The sequence below is a fragment of the Diospyros lotus genome, chromosome 9 (assembly GCF_014633365.1).
Source record: "Diospyros lotus cultivar Yz01 chromosome 9, ASM1463336v1, whole genome shotgun sequence".
Lineage (NCBI taxonomy): Eukaryota > Viridiplantae > Streptophyta > Magnoliopsida > Ericales > Ebenaceae > Diospyros > Diospyros lotus.
Window position 1 is genome coordinate 16359936 of NC_068346.1, and position 20202 is coordinate 16380137.

Below are 20202 nucleotides of genomic sequence, written 5' to 3' on the forward strand. Positions count from 1 at the left end.
GAATAAATGCTGAGAAAGAAAAATAAAAATTAAAAATTTTTCTATAAAACTTTCTATAAAATTTTTGGGACATGAAACATTACTCCTAAGTATACAAGTAGGCTGGTCCGAACTATTAATTTTGAAAAAATTAAGTCAAAGATTGTATATTTCACGAGATTAAATAAGATAAAAGATACATGTGACAAAATGACAGCTTAACTTCCAATAATACGTGTGTGGACATGCATCACTAATTTCAATTTTTCATTTCTATGAATTTTAAAGTAAATAAATTACATTCTTCGAAGTGACTTCACTTGAGGGTGGCGATTTTTGAAGAAAAAAAGAAATTGACTGTTTGGATACAATATTACTGCTGTTTTATTAAAACCCAGAATTACTCTGGCAATTTGCGTCGCTTAAACGTACCGCCAGTTGTTCCCCTACAACTTCCATCGGAGCAATTCAGGTTGAGAGCTTCTTCTTCTTCATCTGGGACTACTTCCAGGCACCCCCATAGCAACAGAAGATCACAGAATAGTTGACACGTTATCATTTGGTTTCGAACAGCAAATTTATGGCGATCCGAAACCCCAACATTCCCAGGTTTGGTTTAGTAGGCCCTTGGATCCAGTGTAATTACCGATAATACCACCTCCCGATCTCTTCTGCTCTTTTCGATTTGGTCTCCAATTGGAACCCTAGGACCCATGGCTGGGGCGGCCTCGGCTTTCTTCCTTCTCGACATCAAGGGCCGGGTTCTGGTGTGGCGGGACTACCGCGGCGACGTCTCCTCCGTCCAGGTGGAGCGATTCTTCACCAAGCTCATCGAGAAAGAGGTTCAATCTTAGGAAAACAAGAGACAGAGAGTTAGAGATTTTTCTCTAGATTTATTGAAATCGAGCTCATTTGAGTTCACTTTCCACTGATTTAGCTGACAGGGGTCGTTGCTTTTGGTTAACAGGGTGATCCGGGGTCTCAAGATCCAGTGGCGTATGATAATGGCGTGACCTACTTGTTTGTACAGCACAACAATGTCTATCTGATGACAGCCTTGAGGCAGAACTGCAATGCCGCTAGCCTTCTTCTCTTTCTTCACCGTGTAGTTGATGTAAGCGCATTTCAATGACTAAATCTCCATGATTTAGTGCATTATTGTTGCTGATTTGACCATACATGATCGGTGGTAGGTATTTAAGCATTATTTTGAGGAGTTAGAAGAGGAGTCGCTTAGAGACAACTTTGTTGTAGTGGTGAGTTGATCTATGAAGATGATCTTTTGTTCTGATTGTGATACGAGTAATTGATGAAAATGAATTTTAATTATGGTTTTGCACTTGGCAGTATGAGCTACTTGACGAGATGATGGACTTTGGTTACCCTCAGTACACCGAAGCAAAGATTTTAAACGAGTTTATTAAGACCGATGCTTATAGGATGGAGGTTTCACAGAGGCCACCTATGGCTGTGACAAATGCTGTGTCATGGCGCAGTGAAGGTATACTTTATAAGAAGAATGAAGTATGCATATTCTTATGAGAGATATTTAGAATCACTGGATTGCTTAATGGTTTTCTTTTTTTTCCTTTTCTCAGGCGTTCTTGGATGTCGTTGAGAGTGTTAATATACTTGTCAACAGCAATGGCCAAATTATTAGGTCAGATGTTGTTGCTGCATTGAAGATGCGAACTTACTTAAGGTATCTCGTCCAACTTCCTGGCAGGACTTGCTTAGATAGTGGCAAGGACATGCTAAACTTTATGCTTATCTAGTTTTGGATTCTTATACTTGTAATTTTTCTGACTTTAAGTTTGGTTTAAAATTTTGCAAGCATGTGAATCTGAAAGTGTTATTCCTAATAATTTGTTGCTGTAGCGAATTGCATATAGTATTGTCATGGTCTCAACATACAGAGGCGGAGGTATATAGTGCAAGTGGCAGGGGTTGCATGTGCAAGCAGTTAGGAGTTGCTAGCTAGTTCTAGAAAGGGTAGCAATGTAAATAAGGTTGGCAGTTGGTGGGAGTTTTGCTTGTGGGATCTGGTACATAGTTCTGAAAGGTGATAGGCACATCGAGGCGCAAAGGGTCCTGGAGCCCAAGGGTCACCTTTTAGAAAAAAACTCAAAATCTTGTAAAATTATAAACAACTATCAAATTATCAATAATAACACATGCATATCATTCATGATTCATCATCTTAAAATTCTAAACTAACAACATCAAAGTTGATTCAAACATCAAAGTTGATTCATTTATCATACAAATTCTAAACTAGAAACATCATCAAAGTTCAAACTCAAAGTCTCAAACTCAAACAAGTACCAATCATCATGCAAAGTTCTAAACAAACACATAAACACTACAAGTCCACAATCAATAAAGAAGTTTTAATCAATCATCATCAAGAAGATCATCAACATCAAGGTCAATATCTTCATCATCCCCTTCAATCACCCCTTCATCTTCTTCTCCCTCTTCCAAGTCTTCATCATCTTCGATCTCTGTCTCACTTTCTTCCTCCTCTTCAATCTCCTGAGTTACTCGCCACTTTGAAGTCTGAGTCAAAGTTGAACTCAATTGTGATCGAGTTTGTTTAATTCTAAATCGATAACTAAGCTCTCCAACTCCTGCAGCTGCAACGACATTACTCCATGTCAACCCATCCCCAACGTCATCTGCAAAAATAGTTTCATCATTTTTATCATTCTTCTCATCAAGCTTTCCAGTCAACCATTCATTACTTTCATCAATATGGGTCAATATGATAGGGTCAATGGTATCACGCATTTGATACCGACGCCTCAATGCTCTATTGTATTTCACAAACACCAAGTCGTTTAAACGAAGTTGATCAAGCCTGTTTCTCCGTTTAGTATGAAGCTGTAACAATTTATGCAAAAACATACTAAGAATAAGCTACATGAAACAAACTAACTACTAATAAAAATTGTAAGTGTTATATGTACAATGCACTTATATTTTCAAATACACTCCAATTACGTTCACACCCAGATGAACTACAAGTCAAGCTAAGAATGTTAATTGCAAAATTTTGCAACGTGGGTGTTGAGATTCCATATGAAGCTCACTACTCAGCTGTCCAATAAAATTCATGGGTTAATTATTATCTATTATCTAGAATGATTATATATATAATGTAATATATATATGTGTATACCCGGTGATTTCTCAGCTCTCTTTCTAATAGCCATTTAGTTTTCAAAGAACCCATCTGCCTTGTTATACATTGAAAGCTCAGCATCAATTTGGTCTTGAACCTTTACATCTGGATTTAACTTTCTAATGCATTCATATAAGTCGGTCATGATCTCTGAATCTATACGTTTAGCCTTGTAGAAATATTATGGATTCAAGTACCAACCAACAGTGTGCAAGGGGCGATGAAGTTGAATATCCCATCGATTATCAATGATCTGAAAAATGGGTGCATATTTCTTTTTATCCCATTAAAAGAGTTAGCAATTTCTTCTTTGGCCCTATCTATGGCCTCATATATGTATCTCATAGCCGGCTTCTTCTCACCATCCACTAAGTGTAGTACACGCACCAATGGACCGGCCACCTTTAAAGCATATACAACATTGTTCCAAAATGAAGGCTTCAAAATCACTTCTATAACCTTTTTAGCCCCCACTTCTGTTACCCACATGCTTGTCATCCACTCCTCGGAGGTAAACATCCTTCTAAGGTTGCTTTTCAGACTATTCATCTTGCCCAAAGTGATAAAGGCAATTGCAAACCATGTTTTTGTAGGCCTCAACAACTCTTTCTTGTTAGTAAACCTTCTAAGCATGTTTACTAGACCTGAACAAGTATAGATGTAGCTATTCACCATAATAGCTCTCTCAAATGTCTTATTCATATTAGGCAATTTGAAAATATCTTTCAACATTAAATCCAAGAAGTGTGCTGCACATGGTGTCCAAAACAACATAGGATATTTTGCCTCCAAAAATAGCCCTATTATTATTTAGAGTGAAATTAACAAGATATTAGTAAATAATAAATATCTAATGAATATTCAAATTGTTCTATTTATAAACATAATATAAATTACAAAAATGAATCATAATACAAATTACAAAAATGAATTTCATACCTATTAAAACATTGTTTGGAGCACTATTGGTGACCACTTGCATCACATTTTTTACTCCAATCTTTTTCACACATTTACTTAATAATTGAAACATCTTTTCCCTAGTCTTTGAATAGCTGAAACCATCAATAGACTCCAAAAACATACTTCCTTTAGGAGAATTGACTAAAAAGTTAATCAATGTCCTTTCCCTCCTGTCTTTCTAGCCATCTGACAAAATAGAACATCCATATTTGGCCCACGCCTTTTCATGATCTTTCATCATTGTATGATTGGCTTCCACCTCTTGTTTGAGAAGGAGAACCCTGACTTCATGGTAATTAGGCGGTTTCACACTCGGAACATACTGAGCAACTGCTTCTATAAAGACTTTAAAACTGTCATATGTCATTGCATTGAATGGAATGCATGCATCATACATCCATCGTGCAAAGATTTTACAAACTCGAGCTCTTAATTCTTTTTTTGCAAAATCATTCTCACCCAACCTTGTTTGCCTTCCTTTGTTCTTGCTTTTCAACACAGTAACTTCTGAGTCTTTAAGAAAAATATCAAGTAGACCCTTTTGTATTGGCCCTTTAACACTACCAACACTACCAGTACTGCTTCTACTTCCGGTAGATACATTGGGTCTTTTTCTACTTTGTGACGGCTCCTCATCATCATCATACCCTTCACCAAATTGAAAATCATCGTCTAACGGTGCCATATTTCGCTCATTCCTGTCATTCTTTTTCTTTTGCATGTACTCTCCAATCTCTTGTTTTACTGATGGAGGACATTTTGGACAAGCTTTAGTATTCCTAAAACCACCCACAAGATGTTTCACCCGAAATATGCCACCTTTCGTTACTTTACGACAAAATTTACATGTGGTGGTATTTTTGTTATTAGGATTAGCTTCAAAGTAATTCCATGCCGGATCAGTTTTGGAAGTTGTCGACGACATTGACTAGGCTGCTGCAACACAATTTCAACTTCCACAAAATTCTCCAATCAACAAGAAAACAACAACCGTATAAAGAGAGGCGGGTGAGGCTTGATAGCAATGAGGAGAGAAAGATCGGGCCAATCGGCGGCTAGCGCTGGAGAAGATGGGAGTTTTCGGCGGCTGGACAGCTTGAGGAGGGTGTTTCCGACGGCTAGCTTGAAGGTCAGAAAGAGAGGGAGAAATGGGAGTGATGTTGGGAGCAAGATGGGAGTGACGAGTTGACTTGTCGATTTGGACTGCCCAGGTTTTAAATAAAACTTAGGTTTCATGCGGCGCATCTAGGCACGCCTCACGCCCCGGCGCCTTACCGTGCAAGGCGAGGGCCTCCCAGAAGACACGTTGCCTTGGCCTAGTCGAGGCGTTGAACTTAAGTCGCCTTGCGCCTAGGCACGCCTTTAACATCTATGATCCAGTGTACAAGGACCCGCCTCCCATGTAATGAACTATTAAGAAATTGAATTTGAATTACTCTGAATTTCTCCCTCATTTTAGTCTTCTTTCTCTCTCTCTCTCTCAATTCTCTCATCTCTCTCTTTTTTTCTATTGGTTTCCTTTATTCTCTAGAATTCCTTATCGAATTCTTGAGAATTATTGTCAAATCTTCAAGGATCTGACTACTATCAGAGCAAGTTCAGGCTGGAGAAATTATGCAAAATCAGGAATGGCAAAAGGGACGTAGATGAAGAACCTTGAATTGTAGGTGCAACAATTCCCCTTGACAGTCACCGATCTGCAGGCCTGAGTGGAATTACTAGAGATCGGATCCAATCGCAACCATGAAGCAATTGTGGCGGTGGATCAGAAGTTGGATTCATCTTTGGGGGTTTGGAGAGAAGGTTGGATGGGATTAAAGATGAAATGGGAACTTAGATGAGGGATTAACTGCAAAACTTTATGGTTATGTTCACCCGCCAAAATCATATAAGTTTGTCACTTGATTTCCCTCCTAGAAAAAGAACAGAGCTGGTCCTTATTGGCCCTGGAGTAAGGAATGAGCATGCAAGGCCCTCTGAAATTGAGGTGGCCCCAAGAGGAGAAGCAGACACTAAGGTGGATCAAAGGCGAGAGGGACCGGTTGCATTCAATCAATCGGGGTTCCCTATACCTATATTAAACTAGGGAGCATTGCTTCAAATCATCCTTAGAATGATTCTACATCCAGCCTTCAAACCCCTCAAGAGCAGTCTTTCTTTGATTAGAAACGATAAGTACAACATCCTTTCTATCCGAGTACAATCTTGATCTTTTCGAGATTACAAAAGACTAACAGTCTCTAGCCTTTCCTCTCAACAACAGTATTGCACTCGCTATATCATGCTATCAAACGACTCACCCTGCCCTCTTATTTATAGACTAAAGGGCGGACAAATCAATACACTTAACTGGGTTTAGATATTATCGGTTTTTCATTACCCAAGGAACAATAAAGGGGTAATATGGTAATAGGCTAATAATAATTGTTAGGAGATATTTTAGCAATTGGTTAGGAGCACATGGGTGAGTTGTGTATGCTGTTAGGAGTCAGATATGCTTATATAAGGTTGTTGTAAACGGATGTGATTTCTCATGTTTGAATTGATAATTGAATACTTTCATTTCCCTCTCTTGAATCCTCTTAATCTCCCTTCAAATTCCCTCTAATCTTTCTCTTAATTTCCCTCTCTTTCTCTCGATTCTTCCTAATCTCCCTCTTTGTTCTGTTCTTCCTTAATTTTCCTCCATTTCTTCATATTTAACTCTCTCAATTCCTCCCCAATTACCTCTTAAACTTGTCATGAACCCTGGGTTCATGACACGATTTTACCCCCAACTAAATGAATTATCGTTGGAATAAAAATCGCCTATCTAAATGAGTCGCTTGACTCATTGACTGCTTCACTGACTCCTAGGGCTTACTCGAGGCAAACTTCTGACTGCCTAAATTAGAGATTCCTCTGTTTGATGGAAGTAATCCCCGATGGTGGGTGAGGAGATGTGAGCGAATGTTTGGGTGGTATAATTTACCAGAAGGACGTAGAGTATCATTGGCGGCCGCTTACCTCAATGATGCTGGGGATGCCTGGTATCAAGGGTGGTCGCAGGTTAGGGGAGAGTATCTATGGGATGAAGTTGTTGACAAGTTGTGTGAGAGGTTTGGGGATAAGAGTAGAATGGATGTTGTAGACGAGTTTGATAAACTCAAATAAGGAGGGGTACAGGCCTATCAAGCTCGTTTGAGGAGCTGAGATCCGTGATGGTTAACCTAAATCCCCATCTATCTGAAGTATATTTCGTTTCTAGTTTTTTGAGTGGACTAAGTGAAGAACTCAGGCCTATGGTCAAGATGTTACACCCGGAAACAATGGAGTAGGCAACTGAGAGTGCTAGGCTCATAGTTATTAAAGGCGTGCCTAGGCGCAAGGCGCCTTAAGGCGCCAGTTTGGCGCCTCGCCTGGGCTGAGGCGAGGCGATTTCTGCAAGGTGCGCGCCTTGCAAGGTGAGGCGCGCCTCATGAAAACCGCGCCTGCATCCTGCCTGCATCATTTCTTTCTCTCCTCTCCAGCATCCCCTCTTCTCAGTTTCAACATGTATACATCACTACTTATTTACATTTATGTATTAAAGTAAATGGAAGGTAAAATATAAATAAAAGAAAATGTGGATTCAATAAAAATCAAAATGTAAAAAAATCAATAAGAAAGTACCCCCCATTTGGATTCAATAAAAATATCTAAAAAATCAAAATCCATAACAATAAGAAAATAGAATTTTGATTTTAGTACAAATTCAGGATTTAGCGATTTTACCACCTCCAAAATACATACCTACTATTTCTTGAAAAATTCATTAAAAATCATTTTAACAACAATGAATATTAACTATCAAAATACCGGGAGTTAGTTTTTCAAAATGAAAACATTTTCTTATATGTCTCCTTATAATGCCCTAATCTTCCAGACTTAGAAAAAATGCGCCAATCTTCCAGACCTAGAAAAATAGCATTTTTCAAAATGAAAGCATTTTCTTGATTGTGGACTTGTAGTGTTTATTGATTGTGGAGAATACTAAAGCTATTCCAAAATGTCCTCCATCAATAAAACAAGAGATTGGAGAATACATGCAAAAGAAGAAAAATAACAGGGAATCAGGGATGAGCAAAATATGGCACCGTAAGATGATGATTTTCAATTTGGTGAAGGGTATGATGATGATGATGATTAAAACTTCTTTATTAATTGTGGACTTGTAGTGTTTATATGTTTGTTTAGAACTTTGCACGATGGTTGGTACTTGTTTGAGTTCGAGACTTTAAGTTTGAACTTTGATGATATTTCTAGTTTAGAAATTGTATGATGAATGAATTAACTTTGATGTTGTTAGTTTAGAATTTGAAGATAATGAAATATTAATGATATGCATGTGTTATTATTGATAATTTGATAGTTTTTTATGATTTTACAAGATTTTTAGTTTTTTTTTCTAAAAGGTGCGCCTCGCTTCACAAAGGCGCGCCTGCCTCGTGCGCCTCGCGCCTCAGGCTCCAGGACCCTTTGCACCTCGTTGCACCTCGCGCCTTTCAAAACTATGGCTAGGCTATAGGAGATTATGGTGGAAGCCATAATGAAGAAACAGAGGCAATAGAACAGGGGAGTTAGCCTAGGATTTGTATCTCTAGTGGGTAAGGGTGTTATGGCAAGGAAATGATAAGGGTGAATTCCGAGCTGAAGGGGATGATGGTATCGATACCTGTTCACTCGTCAGCACGTTAGAATGGGAAGCTGATAGAGCAAAGGAGGCAGGTGGGGCTATGTTTTAAGGGGGTGACTGGTATTTTTCAGGGCACCAATGCAAGAAACAATTGCTTTTGTTGGGAGGAGAGGATGGAGTGTGGGAAGAAGAGGAGGAAACACAAGAGGTAGTGGAATTAGAAGGGGAGGACAATGGGGAAATCTCACTACATACTCCAAAGGGGTTGACCAACAACAAAATCATTAAGGTAGAGGGTAAAGTGCAGGAAGGGAATTTGATGATTTTAATTGATAGTGGGAGTACCCACAATTTCTTGGATGAGAGCACTGTTAAGAATCTTCATTGTAGACTTACGGGGATCCAACCATTGACAGTTATTGTTGCCAATGGCATCAAGGTGCTGAGCAAGTTAGCTTGCACATGATTTTGTTGGGAAATGTAGGAGGAATTATTTGAGGTTGATCTAAGGTTGCTTAAGCTAGGGGGTTGTGATGTGGTGCTAGGAGTAGGTTGGATGAAAAATGTGAGCCCTATTAGCTTTGATTTTAACAAAATGGAAGTGACCTTCGAAAAGGAAGGGAGAAGATTGACTCTCATGGGGAGTAAGGAGGTAGGGTCCTGCAAGATGATTACTGGTAGGAAACTTCAGAGGCTATTCAAGAGCAAATGGGCTCAAGTTGCCTAGCTATTCTCTATCCATGCAGTGGAAGAGACAGAGGAAGAAAGGAAGCAAGAAGGGAAACTCAAGCTGGCATTCCCTGCACTGGATCAAAGTAATTGGGAGGTACATGGCTTACATAAACTTAATATGCTTTTGGTTGAATATGAGAACCTATTTTTAGAACCTAGTACCCTACCTCCCAAACGAAATCTTGATCACTCAATTAACCTCAAAACCAACTCAGAATCGGTCAATATTAGATCCTACAGATACCATCTTCACCAAAAATCTGAGATTGAAAAAATGGTTGAGGAAATGTTACACAAATCCTTATTCAGACCTAGCTAAAGTTCCTTTGCGTCCCTTGTCCTCCTTGTCAAGAAAAAGGATGTTTCATGGTGCTTTTGTGTTGACTATCGTTAACTCAATGCCTTGACCATAAAAGACGAGTTTCCTATTCCCATAATTGAAGACCTACTTGATGAGCTGAAACATGCTATAATCTTTTCTAAGCTAGACTTATGTTTGGGATATCATAAAATTTGTATGAACCCTAATGATATCCACAAGACAACCTTTAGAACCAACTCATCATGGCCATTATGAATTCTTGGTGATGCCATTTGGGCTCACCAATGCCCTAGTTACCTTTCAATCACTCATGAACCAAGTCTTTAAACCCTTCCTATGCAAATTCATTCTAGTATTCTTTGATGACATCTTGATTTACAACCAGATCTTCAGCTAACACTTACAACACCTAAAGACTACATTTGAGGTTCTCAAGTCTAACCAATTGTATAATAAGGAGTCTAAATGTGCCTTCGGTCAGAAGCAAGTTGAGTATCTTGGGCATGTAATCTCAGGTGCAGGGGTGAGCACAAATCCAAAAAAAGTAGTAGCAATGCTGGCTTGGCCAAGGCCTGCAAACATTAAGGCCTTGAGGGGTTTTCTGGGGCTAACGGAATACTGTCGGAGATTTGTGAAGAATTATAGCATAATAAGCTAGTCCTTAACATAATTACTTAAGGAAGATGGCTACAAGTGTAGTATCTTTGACTATAAATTGTTTGGGCTATAAAATTTAAATCTGTTATCTTTAATCAATTGTTGTATGGTTAGAGTTTAGCTTTAAAAACTCATTGTATGTAAAGGTTTTAGGGTGAACCTTGGTAAAACCCTTGTTTATCTTGATTGATAGTGTTGGGATTGAAAATCCTTCAAATGGAGAAACTTGATGGTAGTGGATTAGGATTTGGTACCGAACCACTCTAAAATTCTCGTGTTCTTATTTCTATTTTCATTATTGTCCATTGCTCAATCATTTTTTTTGTAATTTGTTAAAAGTTAAAAAGATTTTTTTTAACCAAAGCAAGCTAGTAAAATTGATCATAAACATTGTCACCTATTGTTTTTCAAGAAATTAAATTTTAAAATTTATAGATATCCCAATTCAACCCGGCTCTTGGGATATTTTCACGATTAATTGAACTAACACAAATCAAGGAAGCTAATAGCTACACAATCTCTAAACTAGGAAAAGATTGAAAAGGAATCAAGCTATGAAAGGAAATACTACATAAAAGGAAACACAAAAAATCCTTCAGATCTGATATGATTCTTCCAATCTTCCAACAAGTTCCAATTAACATGTATCTGCAAAATGAGAGCATCATATTCACTTACCGGAAAAAGGAGTGCTATATTCTGTGAACTTTGTAAGTTAGACATGATGTTTTTGCTGAGAGGAGGAATGACCTTAATGGTTCAAATTTATGGTCACATCTTTTACTCCCATCAACCACTAAATTGTCAAGGAGGTACTGATGAACTGAGAGGGGAAAGATTAAGAATAAGTTCCTCAAAATCTTTATGCATTAATTTTTGCACGAGTATGTTTAAAACTCACAATTTGGTAGAATTCTTGTCTATATATTTTGTATTAGTTAAGAACTGAATTTTTTCCACATGAATAGAACCATACATTTCCCTTGTCTTAAACTGTTGTGAATAGTGGGATTATATGAGCTGGTATGTTCGTGATATATGGGGATCTATGTGTGCATGTGCATGACTATAGTATTAACATTGTTGGAAATATTCCACAATCTATGGGATTGATAATCAATCCCAATTATCTCTTAATCTATGGGATTGATTATAATCAACCTTAATTATTGGGATTGATTGATTAATGTAAATTAGCAATTGATATAATTAAGATTCCTTCATTTTTTCCTTAGTTATAGGGATTTGATTGTTTTCGTAATTAGGATTCTTTCCTTTTTTCCTTAGTTATGGGGATTTGATTGTTTTTTTTCTCCTATATATATTGTAATCAATTCTAGTGAAGAAAACGAGGAAAAGATACCAAGTTTTTCAATCTTGTTCTACATTTTTTAGTTTTGTTCTACATGGTATTAGAGCATTCAATCTCAGCTTGATATGCCTAAAACTTGCACAAGCCCTTCTTTGTTCTTTCTAAAGCTCCTCTCCTTTCATTAGAGCCTTTATTGTTTCTTTCAATTTGTCCGGAGATCATGTCTGAAACCTTCGAAGTTACTACCCCTACCATAACATCTGGAGATGTAATTCCAGTTGATCAATCCGATGTAGATGGTGAATTACCTAGTGTTCATTAGTCCTATTGGTTAGATAGTAGGAATTATCTTCAATGGGCTCAACTTATCAAGACATTTCTCAAAGGTTGCGAGAAAGGCAACCACCTAACAGGACTTCCACCATAGAAGGCAGATCTTGCCTTCACAGCCTGAGATGTGGAAGACTCCTGCATCATGTCATGACTATGGAGTGCTATGCAGCCAGAAATCAGTAACAATTTTATGTTCTTGAGCATGGCAAGGGAGATATGGCAGATAGTTCAGCAAACATACTCCTGCATCATGTGATTTTTGAGGTAAAAACTAAGATAAGCTCTATTAAATAAGGTCAGTCAACAATCACTGAGTACTACAATAAGATGAAAGGGTAATGATTGGAGTTTGATCACTATCATGCTATAAAGATGGTGTGCAGTGAGGATGCTGCCACCCTCAATCAGATCTTCAAAAGAGACTGGATTGTTGAGTTTCTAGCAGATCTGAATCCTGAGTTTGATCAAGTAAGGATTGAGTTCTCAGTAGTGACAAACTTCCTAATTTAAATGAAGTTTTTGCTATCATTAGGAGTGAGGAAAACTGAAGATGTGCCATGCTTATAGAGCATAACTCTGAAGGTTTAACACTGATGATTAGCAACAAAGGAGGAGGAGTCGTCAAATCTGGAAAACTAGCCGACCAAAACTATAGTTCTAATTGTGAGGGGCAATGGTGCACTTATTGCAAGAAGCTATGACATACTATGGAAACATACTTTAAATTGCATGGGAAAGAAGCAGTCTTGAGCAGGATTGGAGGCTTTAAAAACATGAAGCATCAAAGCTATCTCTCCAATAAGGATCCAGAGAAAGTAGTGATAAAGGAGACCCAACTGAGGCTGATCCTACTTAGTTAAATCCAGAGGATCTAGGCAAGCTAAAGGCCTTTCTTTGGACATTCTAAGATGGAGCATCTTGCTCACTGGTGCAGCAAGGTAAAAACCTAACGTATGAGACTTTTTTAGCTTCTAAATCTAATGGGAATAACATGTGGATCATTGATTCAAGAGCCACTGATCATATGATCCTTCATCTCCATGTTTTTGAAACCTATGAAATCCTTGAAACCACTAAACAAATTACCATTGCAAACGGAGCCTCTGTTCCTATTTCTGAAAAAGACAATGCTCTTCTTAACCCTTGGCTGCCACTTAATCAAGTCCTTCATGTTCCAAGTTTAACAAGAAGTCTGATTTCTATTCATAAACTGACTAAGGACTTGAATTGCTTTGCTATTTTCTCTCCTCACATGTGTAAGTTTTAGGCCAAGGACACGGGGAGGAGGATTGGTGTGGCTAAGTAATATAATGGGCTCTATATCTTGGAAGGAAAGAATAAATGTTCTAAAAGGAGACAACATAGAATTACTTATTCCTCCCAAGCAACTTCTGATCTCTATATTATTTGGTTGCATCATTATAGATTAGGTCATCCCCCATTTGTTTTGTTAAAACAAATGTTTCCTACTTTGTTCAATACTTTAGATCCTAGTAGTTTTCAATGTGATGAATGTATTATGGCTAAACATCATCGAGTCTCTTATCCAATCAGCAATAAATTTTCTTCAATACCATTTAATTTGATTCATTATGATGTTTGCGGGCCATCTAAAATATCAAACTATTCTGGGAAAAAATGGTTCATATCCTTTATTGATGATTCTACTTGTATGTGTTGGGTGTTTCTTCTAAAAGATAAGGCTGCCATTGGCTTAGTTTTACCCTCTTTTTACAAAATGATTTACACTTAATTTGGCATTCCTATTAGGAAGTTTAGGATTAATAATGCAAGGGATTATTTCAATAATCACTTGCATCATTACTTCCAACAAGAGGGCATTATTCATGAATCCTTTTGCATTGATACTTCACAATAGAATGGAGTAGCTGAAAGGAAGATGAGACATCTTCTCAATGTTATCCGAACCTTTCTCTATCATCACCATGTCCCAAAACATTTTTGGGGTGAAGCTGTGTTAACAACCACCAATGTTATCAATGGGGTTCCCTCTAGGGTGCTTAATAATCAAAGCCCTTTCCCGCATTTAGCATCTTTTTTCCCTGATCGTAATCTTCATACTTCCTTACCTCTTAGAGTGTTTGGGTGTGTTTGTTTTGTCCACATACCTAAAGTAAATAGGGACAAATTAGATCCTAGGGCTCTTAGATGTGTTTTTCTTGGATATTCTCCTACTCAAAAAGAGTTATAAATGTTATCACCCTATCACTTGCAAGTTTTGTCTCAAAAGATGTGACCTTTATTGAATTCCAATCATTCTTTAATCCTTCTCCATCTAGACATCGGGAGGAATTTCTTAGACATGCTGATTTAGAACATGAGCATCTAGTCCCTATCCTTGAAACAACACTATCAGGTCCTAGTCAATCTAATTAGCCTGTTGATTCTATTCTTTCTACTTTCCCCATGCATGCTTCTCTGATGCATTTTGTTTTTCCCAGCAAGAAACAGGTAGAAATTAAGTTGTTGTCTCCTATTAGACACAAGGGTTCTCCCTATGTGTACAAGAGAAGACAACCCATTGATGAGCCACAACCAACACCAGCATCAACCCCCGATCCTAGTTTGGAAGTAGCACATCATGAGGATTCTCCTAGCACTTCTAACCCATCTCTTCCTCAAACTAAACATACAGATTTAGACCTACCCATTGTTATCCGGAAAGGGGTTAAACTTGTACAAAACACCCATTGGCCAATTATTTATCCTACCATCGCCTATCACCAAACCATAGAGGCTTCCTTACTTCATTGGATGCAATTGTTATTCCTAAATCAGTGGAAGAGGCTTTGAAAGATCTCGAATGAAAAGGGGCATGTTAGAGGAGATGGGATCTCTTAAAAAGAATCATACTTGGGAATTGGTATCTAGACCCAAGGGAATAAAACCAGTAAGCTGTAGGTGGATCTTTAATGTGAAATACCAAGTCGATGGTACACTTGACAGGTATAAGGCACGTCTTGTTCCCAAGGGCTATATACAATCCTATGGCATAGATTACCTTGAAATATTTGCTCTTGTAGCCAAAATGACTACTGTTTGGGTTCTCCTAGCATTGACAGCCAATTATGGGTGAAAGTTACAACAACTTGATGTTAAAAATGCTTTTTTACATGGAGATTTAGTGGAAGATGTTTTCATGGAAATACCACCAGGATTTTAGCATGAGGGAGCAAGATATGAGCAACTGTGTAAACTTAAGAAGGCCTTGTATGGACTCAAGCAATCCCCACGGGCTTGGTTTGGTAGATTCTCGAAGGCTATGACATATATGGGTTATCTCCAAAGTAGAGAGGATCATACCCTCATCATCGAGCACATAGGAGAGAAGGTAACTGCCCCTACTTGTCTATATTGATGATATTGTAGTAACTGGGAATGATTTAGATGAACAGGGTCTTCTAAAACAGAATTTTTCTCAAGAATTTGAAATAAAGGATCTTGGACCACTGAAAGGGATTTTTCTTGGCCCAACAGAAATATGTGCTAGACTTACTTGCTGAAACTGGTTTGCTACGGGGAAAAGGAGCAAGGATACTCGTAGATCCTAACACAAAATTGCAGGGGAATTCTAGTGAAAAGGCAATGGATAAAGGGAGATTTCAGCGTTTAGTAGGAAGACTAATTTATCTTTCTCATACTAGGTCTGACATAGCATTTGCTATCAGCCTAGTGAGTCAATTTATGCATAACCTAATTGAAGATCATATGAATGCTGTGAGAAGGATCCTTAGCTATCTTAAAGCTACACCAGGTAAGGGAATTTTATTTACTTAGGGAGCTGGTTTGAAGACCTAGGGATATACAGATGCTGACTATGGTAGCTCCCTCATGGACAGGAGATCTACAACCGGGTATTGTGTCTTCCTAGAGGGAATTTGGTGTCTTGGAGAAGTAAGAAGCAAGGGGTGGTGGCTATATCCAGGGTTGAGGCGGAATTTCGAGCCATGGCTCTCGGTGTGTGTGAGCTTTTGTGTTTACAGATTATCTGGAAGATTTAAAAGTTGTGGTGCAAAGACTTATTGAACTTTTGTCCCGTATTGAACTTTTGGGGGACAATCAATCGGCTATTAGTATTGCTCATAATCCTATGTAATATGACAAGATAAAGCATATTGAAATTGACCAACACTTTCTTAAGAAAAAATTGGATTTTGGTCTTATCCAAATTTCCTATGTTGCCTCTAGTCATCAAGTATCTGATATTCTTACCAGAAGGCTGCCTAGTACTCAATTTGAAACTCTAGTAAGCAAGTTGGGTATGATTGACATCCACTCCCTAGCTTGAGGGGGTGTGTTGTGAATAGTGGGATTATATGCTAGTGTGTTCGTGATATATGGGGATCTATATGTGCATGGGCATGACCTATAGTATTAACATTGTTGGAAAGATCTCACAATCTATGGAATTAATTATCAATTCCAATTATCCCTCAATCTATGGAATTGATTATAATCAATCTTAATTGTTGGGATTGATTGATTGATGTAAATTAGTAATTGATATAATTAGAATTCCTTCCTTTTTCCCTTAGTTATAGGGATTTGATTGTTTTCTTTCTCCTATATAATTGTAATCAATCCTAGTGAAGAAAATGAGAAAGAGATATCAAGTTTTTCAGTCTTGTTCTACATTTTTCAATTTTGTTCTACATAAACCATTAATATTATGAATTGAAAGTTGGCATGAATGGTAGCTGGAGCTTCAGAGTAACAATTTTATGATTGCAACCTGTGAGGTGGACCTTTATCTCTGTTGAACCCTCTGTCAAGGTTCTAGTTTCCAATATGCTTATACATTTACCCAAGTCATGTTGTATTGAATATTCAAATCTGCGTTCTAGTCTTGCATGTCAGGGCTTCTTGTTCATGCCCATGGTAACATATGCTTATTGAACATTTAGTCTCTTATAGGGAAAAAAAATCGAGATAACTGGTTTGGTACATTTTCCATGTGATAAGGAGGTTGCATTTCATGTTGTCATCCTTGCTGGCTGGCTGCCTGTTACAGTGATTACTGTGGTAACAAGGATTGATTAATCTCTTTTGCAGTGGGATGCCTGAGTGTAAGCTTGGGCTGAATGATAGAGTGTTGTTGGAGGCGCAAGGGCGAGCAACAAAGGGGAAAGCCATTGATTTGGATGACATCAAGTTTCATCAGTATGTAGCACAACTCCTATGCTATTTCTATTCTTTTTGTTGGATGGAGATGTTATAAGTTTCAAGTAGAACAAATGCTAATCAATCCTTTTCATTCTTCTGGAAGTAATTTCTCTCTCCCCCCACCACTGCATGCTCTAAAGGAAACACCTACTTTTCTTTTAGGTGTGTGCGCTTGGCACGGTTTGAAAATGATCGGACAATAGCCTTCATACCTCCTGATGGATCTTTTGATCTCATGAGATATAGACTCAGTACTCAGGTTTTTGCTCTTATTTCTCCTTCTTTTCTCCTTCATATCAATCTCTTTTTTCTTTTTTCTTTTTTCAACGAGATTTGTTTTTGCTTTCAGGTAAAACCTCTGATATGGGTGGAAGCTCAAGTTGAAAGGCATTCTAAAAGTTGTATAGAGATGACGGTGAAAGCATGCAGTCAATTTAAGGAGCGCAGGTATGCTTAATGTTGTTCCTTTGCTCCTGTTAACTCATTGATTGGGGTATTTGAATGCCTGATTATTAAGGTTTCATTAGCTGATTCATGAATTGACTAATGATACAGTACTGCTACTAATGTTGAGATTGAGTTCCCTGTTCCATCTGATGCTACAAATCCAAATATTCGGACATCAATGGGTTCTGCTTCATATGCACCAGAAAATGATGCTCTTGTCTGGAAAATTAGGTCCTTTCCTGGTGGTAAGGTAAGATTTACCTCATATCTTCTCTATGTATTGTTGCTAGTGTTTGTCTGCATGATTACTGGTTATTGGGGGGCTTTAGATGGTTTACATGTGTGGTGAATTTTAATTCACAGCTTTTGACACTCTTTTTAAGTTCGTTTTGTTTAGGAATATATGCTTAGAGCAGAATTTAGGCTTCCAACTATAATGGCTGAAGAAGCAGTTCCTGAGAGAAAAGCTCCTATACGCGTGAAGTTTGAGATACCATATTTTACTGTTTCTGGAATACAGGTTTGTTCTCACAAATCTGAGTTTCTTTGAGATATCATATTTTAGCGTTTCTGGAATACAGGTTTGTTCTCACAAATCTGAGTTTCTTTCTCTATTACGCAGAATTTTTTTTATTGTTGCAATTAGACCTACATTATTTTATGCTATTGGTAAATGAAATGGTTCCTATGTTCTCTTTATATTCTACTTGTATTTGGACTTGCTGTGGAAGTGAGCTAATAGTTGGTGACTAACCACTGATTGTTGTGAAGGAATGTTTCAGCTATCAGCTGATAAGAATTTTTTCTATAAATTGTGTGTACTTTGTATCATTTTTGAGCTGCTGCCTTCAGTGCGGCCCCACATAGGGCATTTGAGCAACTTCATAGGCTCTTTCTCCACTGATGAAGTGTATCTCCAGTTATAAGCTTGGCTCCATGATTTCCCTAATGGTCATAATATTTCATGCCTTACTGATGTGGATCATGTTTGGACATGAGCATTCCTTGGCTCAAGCACTGGACTTTTTTGCTCGAGTGCTGGCCACTCATCACAAGGATACTTTTGGCACCCCTTGGTTCAACTGCAGGAATTCTGTCTGAGCACCTTATGGATTGCCATTTTTTGAATATGGTCTCCACCTTTCCTTCACATCTGCTCCATAGGGCTGTTCTACATGTGGCCATATAGGTTGTTCCACCTGTTGCTCCTTTTTGCTGCTCTTACATGCATTTTAGGAGTGCCTCTTATGGACTCCTATGCCTTTAGTGACTCCAACAGCTACAAATGGCTACGGTAACCTAGGATGAGGCAAGGTCTATCATCTATGATCTTCTTCGTTAGGGATCATCAAGTTTTGTGCAATAGAGGCTTGAATTAGGGCTCATAAAGGATGGATCTTTTCTTCCCAAGGATTGTTGCATTGATTGGTTCATAGTGAGTATCTAAAGACACGGGGTTGGGGTTGTGTGACCCATAGTCATCTGGTGGACCATGGCTCTCCTTCTATTATGGTTCCACAAAAGGGGTGTTCCTAGTGCATGAGGCTCCCTGCTTTGGGAGTTGTGGAAATAGGCTCTTGCAAAGCAAGGTTAAGGTTGTATACAAAAATGACCCCCTCAGTGACAGATTAAAAGGAAAAAAATATCCTCTGCACATTATCTAACTTTCACTGCTCCACTTTGTTATTCTGACTATGTTTATTCAAAATGGAAAAAAGAAGCACCCACTCTGTCTCATTTAAGTAAATGGCTGTAGCTGCTGCTCTGGTTATGTATATTAAAAAATAATAAAAATAAAATAAAAAAGGGATCTTTTGTCCATTGTTTAAGTTTGTTTACTTTGCTACTCTAGTTACAGAAATTCATGAATAGAAAAGAACAAGGATCTTTCCTATCTCCCAAGAAGCCCCGTGATAATCCTTTGAACTCCCCAACATCTAATCTGCCCACAATTGGAGAGCTACAAGACCAATCTGAAATTCATAATACCCCACTCAGACTGACAATAACTAGTCTGTTGAATTAGTAGAATATGTTGAGAGATCCTCAACATGCAGAAAGATAAAAGAGCATTAGGAGTGGTTTCCCCACCATCATGAGACTATTAAATATGAGACTTGAAAATTTTCAAAAGTTTCTATTTTCTCTCCATTTTCACATCATGTTCCCAACTTATTGTGCATTGTTTCATAACCACAAGTTATCTAATTTGTATGAAGCTCTCATAAACACTATGATGAGTACTAGGGAAAAAATTCACTGAAACTTTGATTTAATTCACTAACTCTGATCAGAATTACAAAGGAAAACTAGACATTCGAGAGGCCCTTAACTCTCCAGAAAAATTATATCCAAAATCAGCCTATCCCCCTACAATTTTCTCCGCTCTTTATATTTTCTTCTCCTTCTCCTCTAACCGAATTTGGATTCACACC

The 20202-nt window shown here is 38.0% G+C and overlaps 1 protein-coding gene across 1 annotated transcript in view; it reads left to right on the top strand.

Annotated features, from left to right (window-relative positions):
• Window positions 1-375: 375 nt before the first annotated feature.
• Window positions 376-20202, top strand: part of LOC127809139 (AP-1 complex subunit mu-2-like) — a 34957-nt gene continuing 15130 nt past the window's right edge. The window contains exons 1-10 of the mRNA XM_052347842.1: window positions 376-821; window positions 947-1093; window positions 1173-1235; window positions 1327-1503; window positions 1578-1681; window positions 17210-17317; window positions 17483-17579; window positions 17670-17767; window positions 17876-18017; window positions 18165-18287. Coding sequence (XP_052203802.1) covers window positions 693-821; window positions 947-1093; window positions 1173-1235; window positions 1327-1503; window positions 1578-1681; window positions 17210-17317; window positions 17483-17579; window positions 17670-17767; window positions 17876-18017; window positions 18165-18287 — 1188 coding nt within the window. The 5' untranslated portion in view covers window positions 376-692. The remainder of the gene's footprint in view (window positions 822-946; window positions 1094-1172; window positions 1236-1326; window positions 1504-1577; window positions 1682-17209; window positions 17318-17482; window positions 17580-17669; window positions 17768-17875; window positions 18018-18164; window positions 18288-20202) is intronic.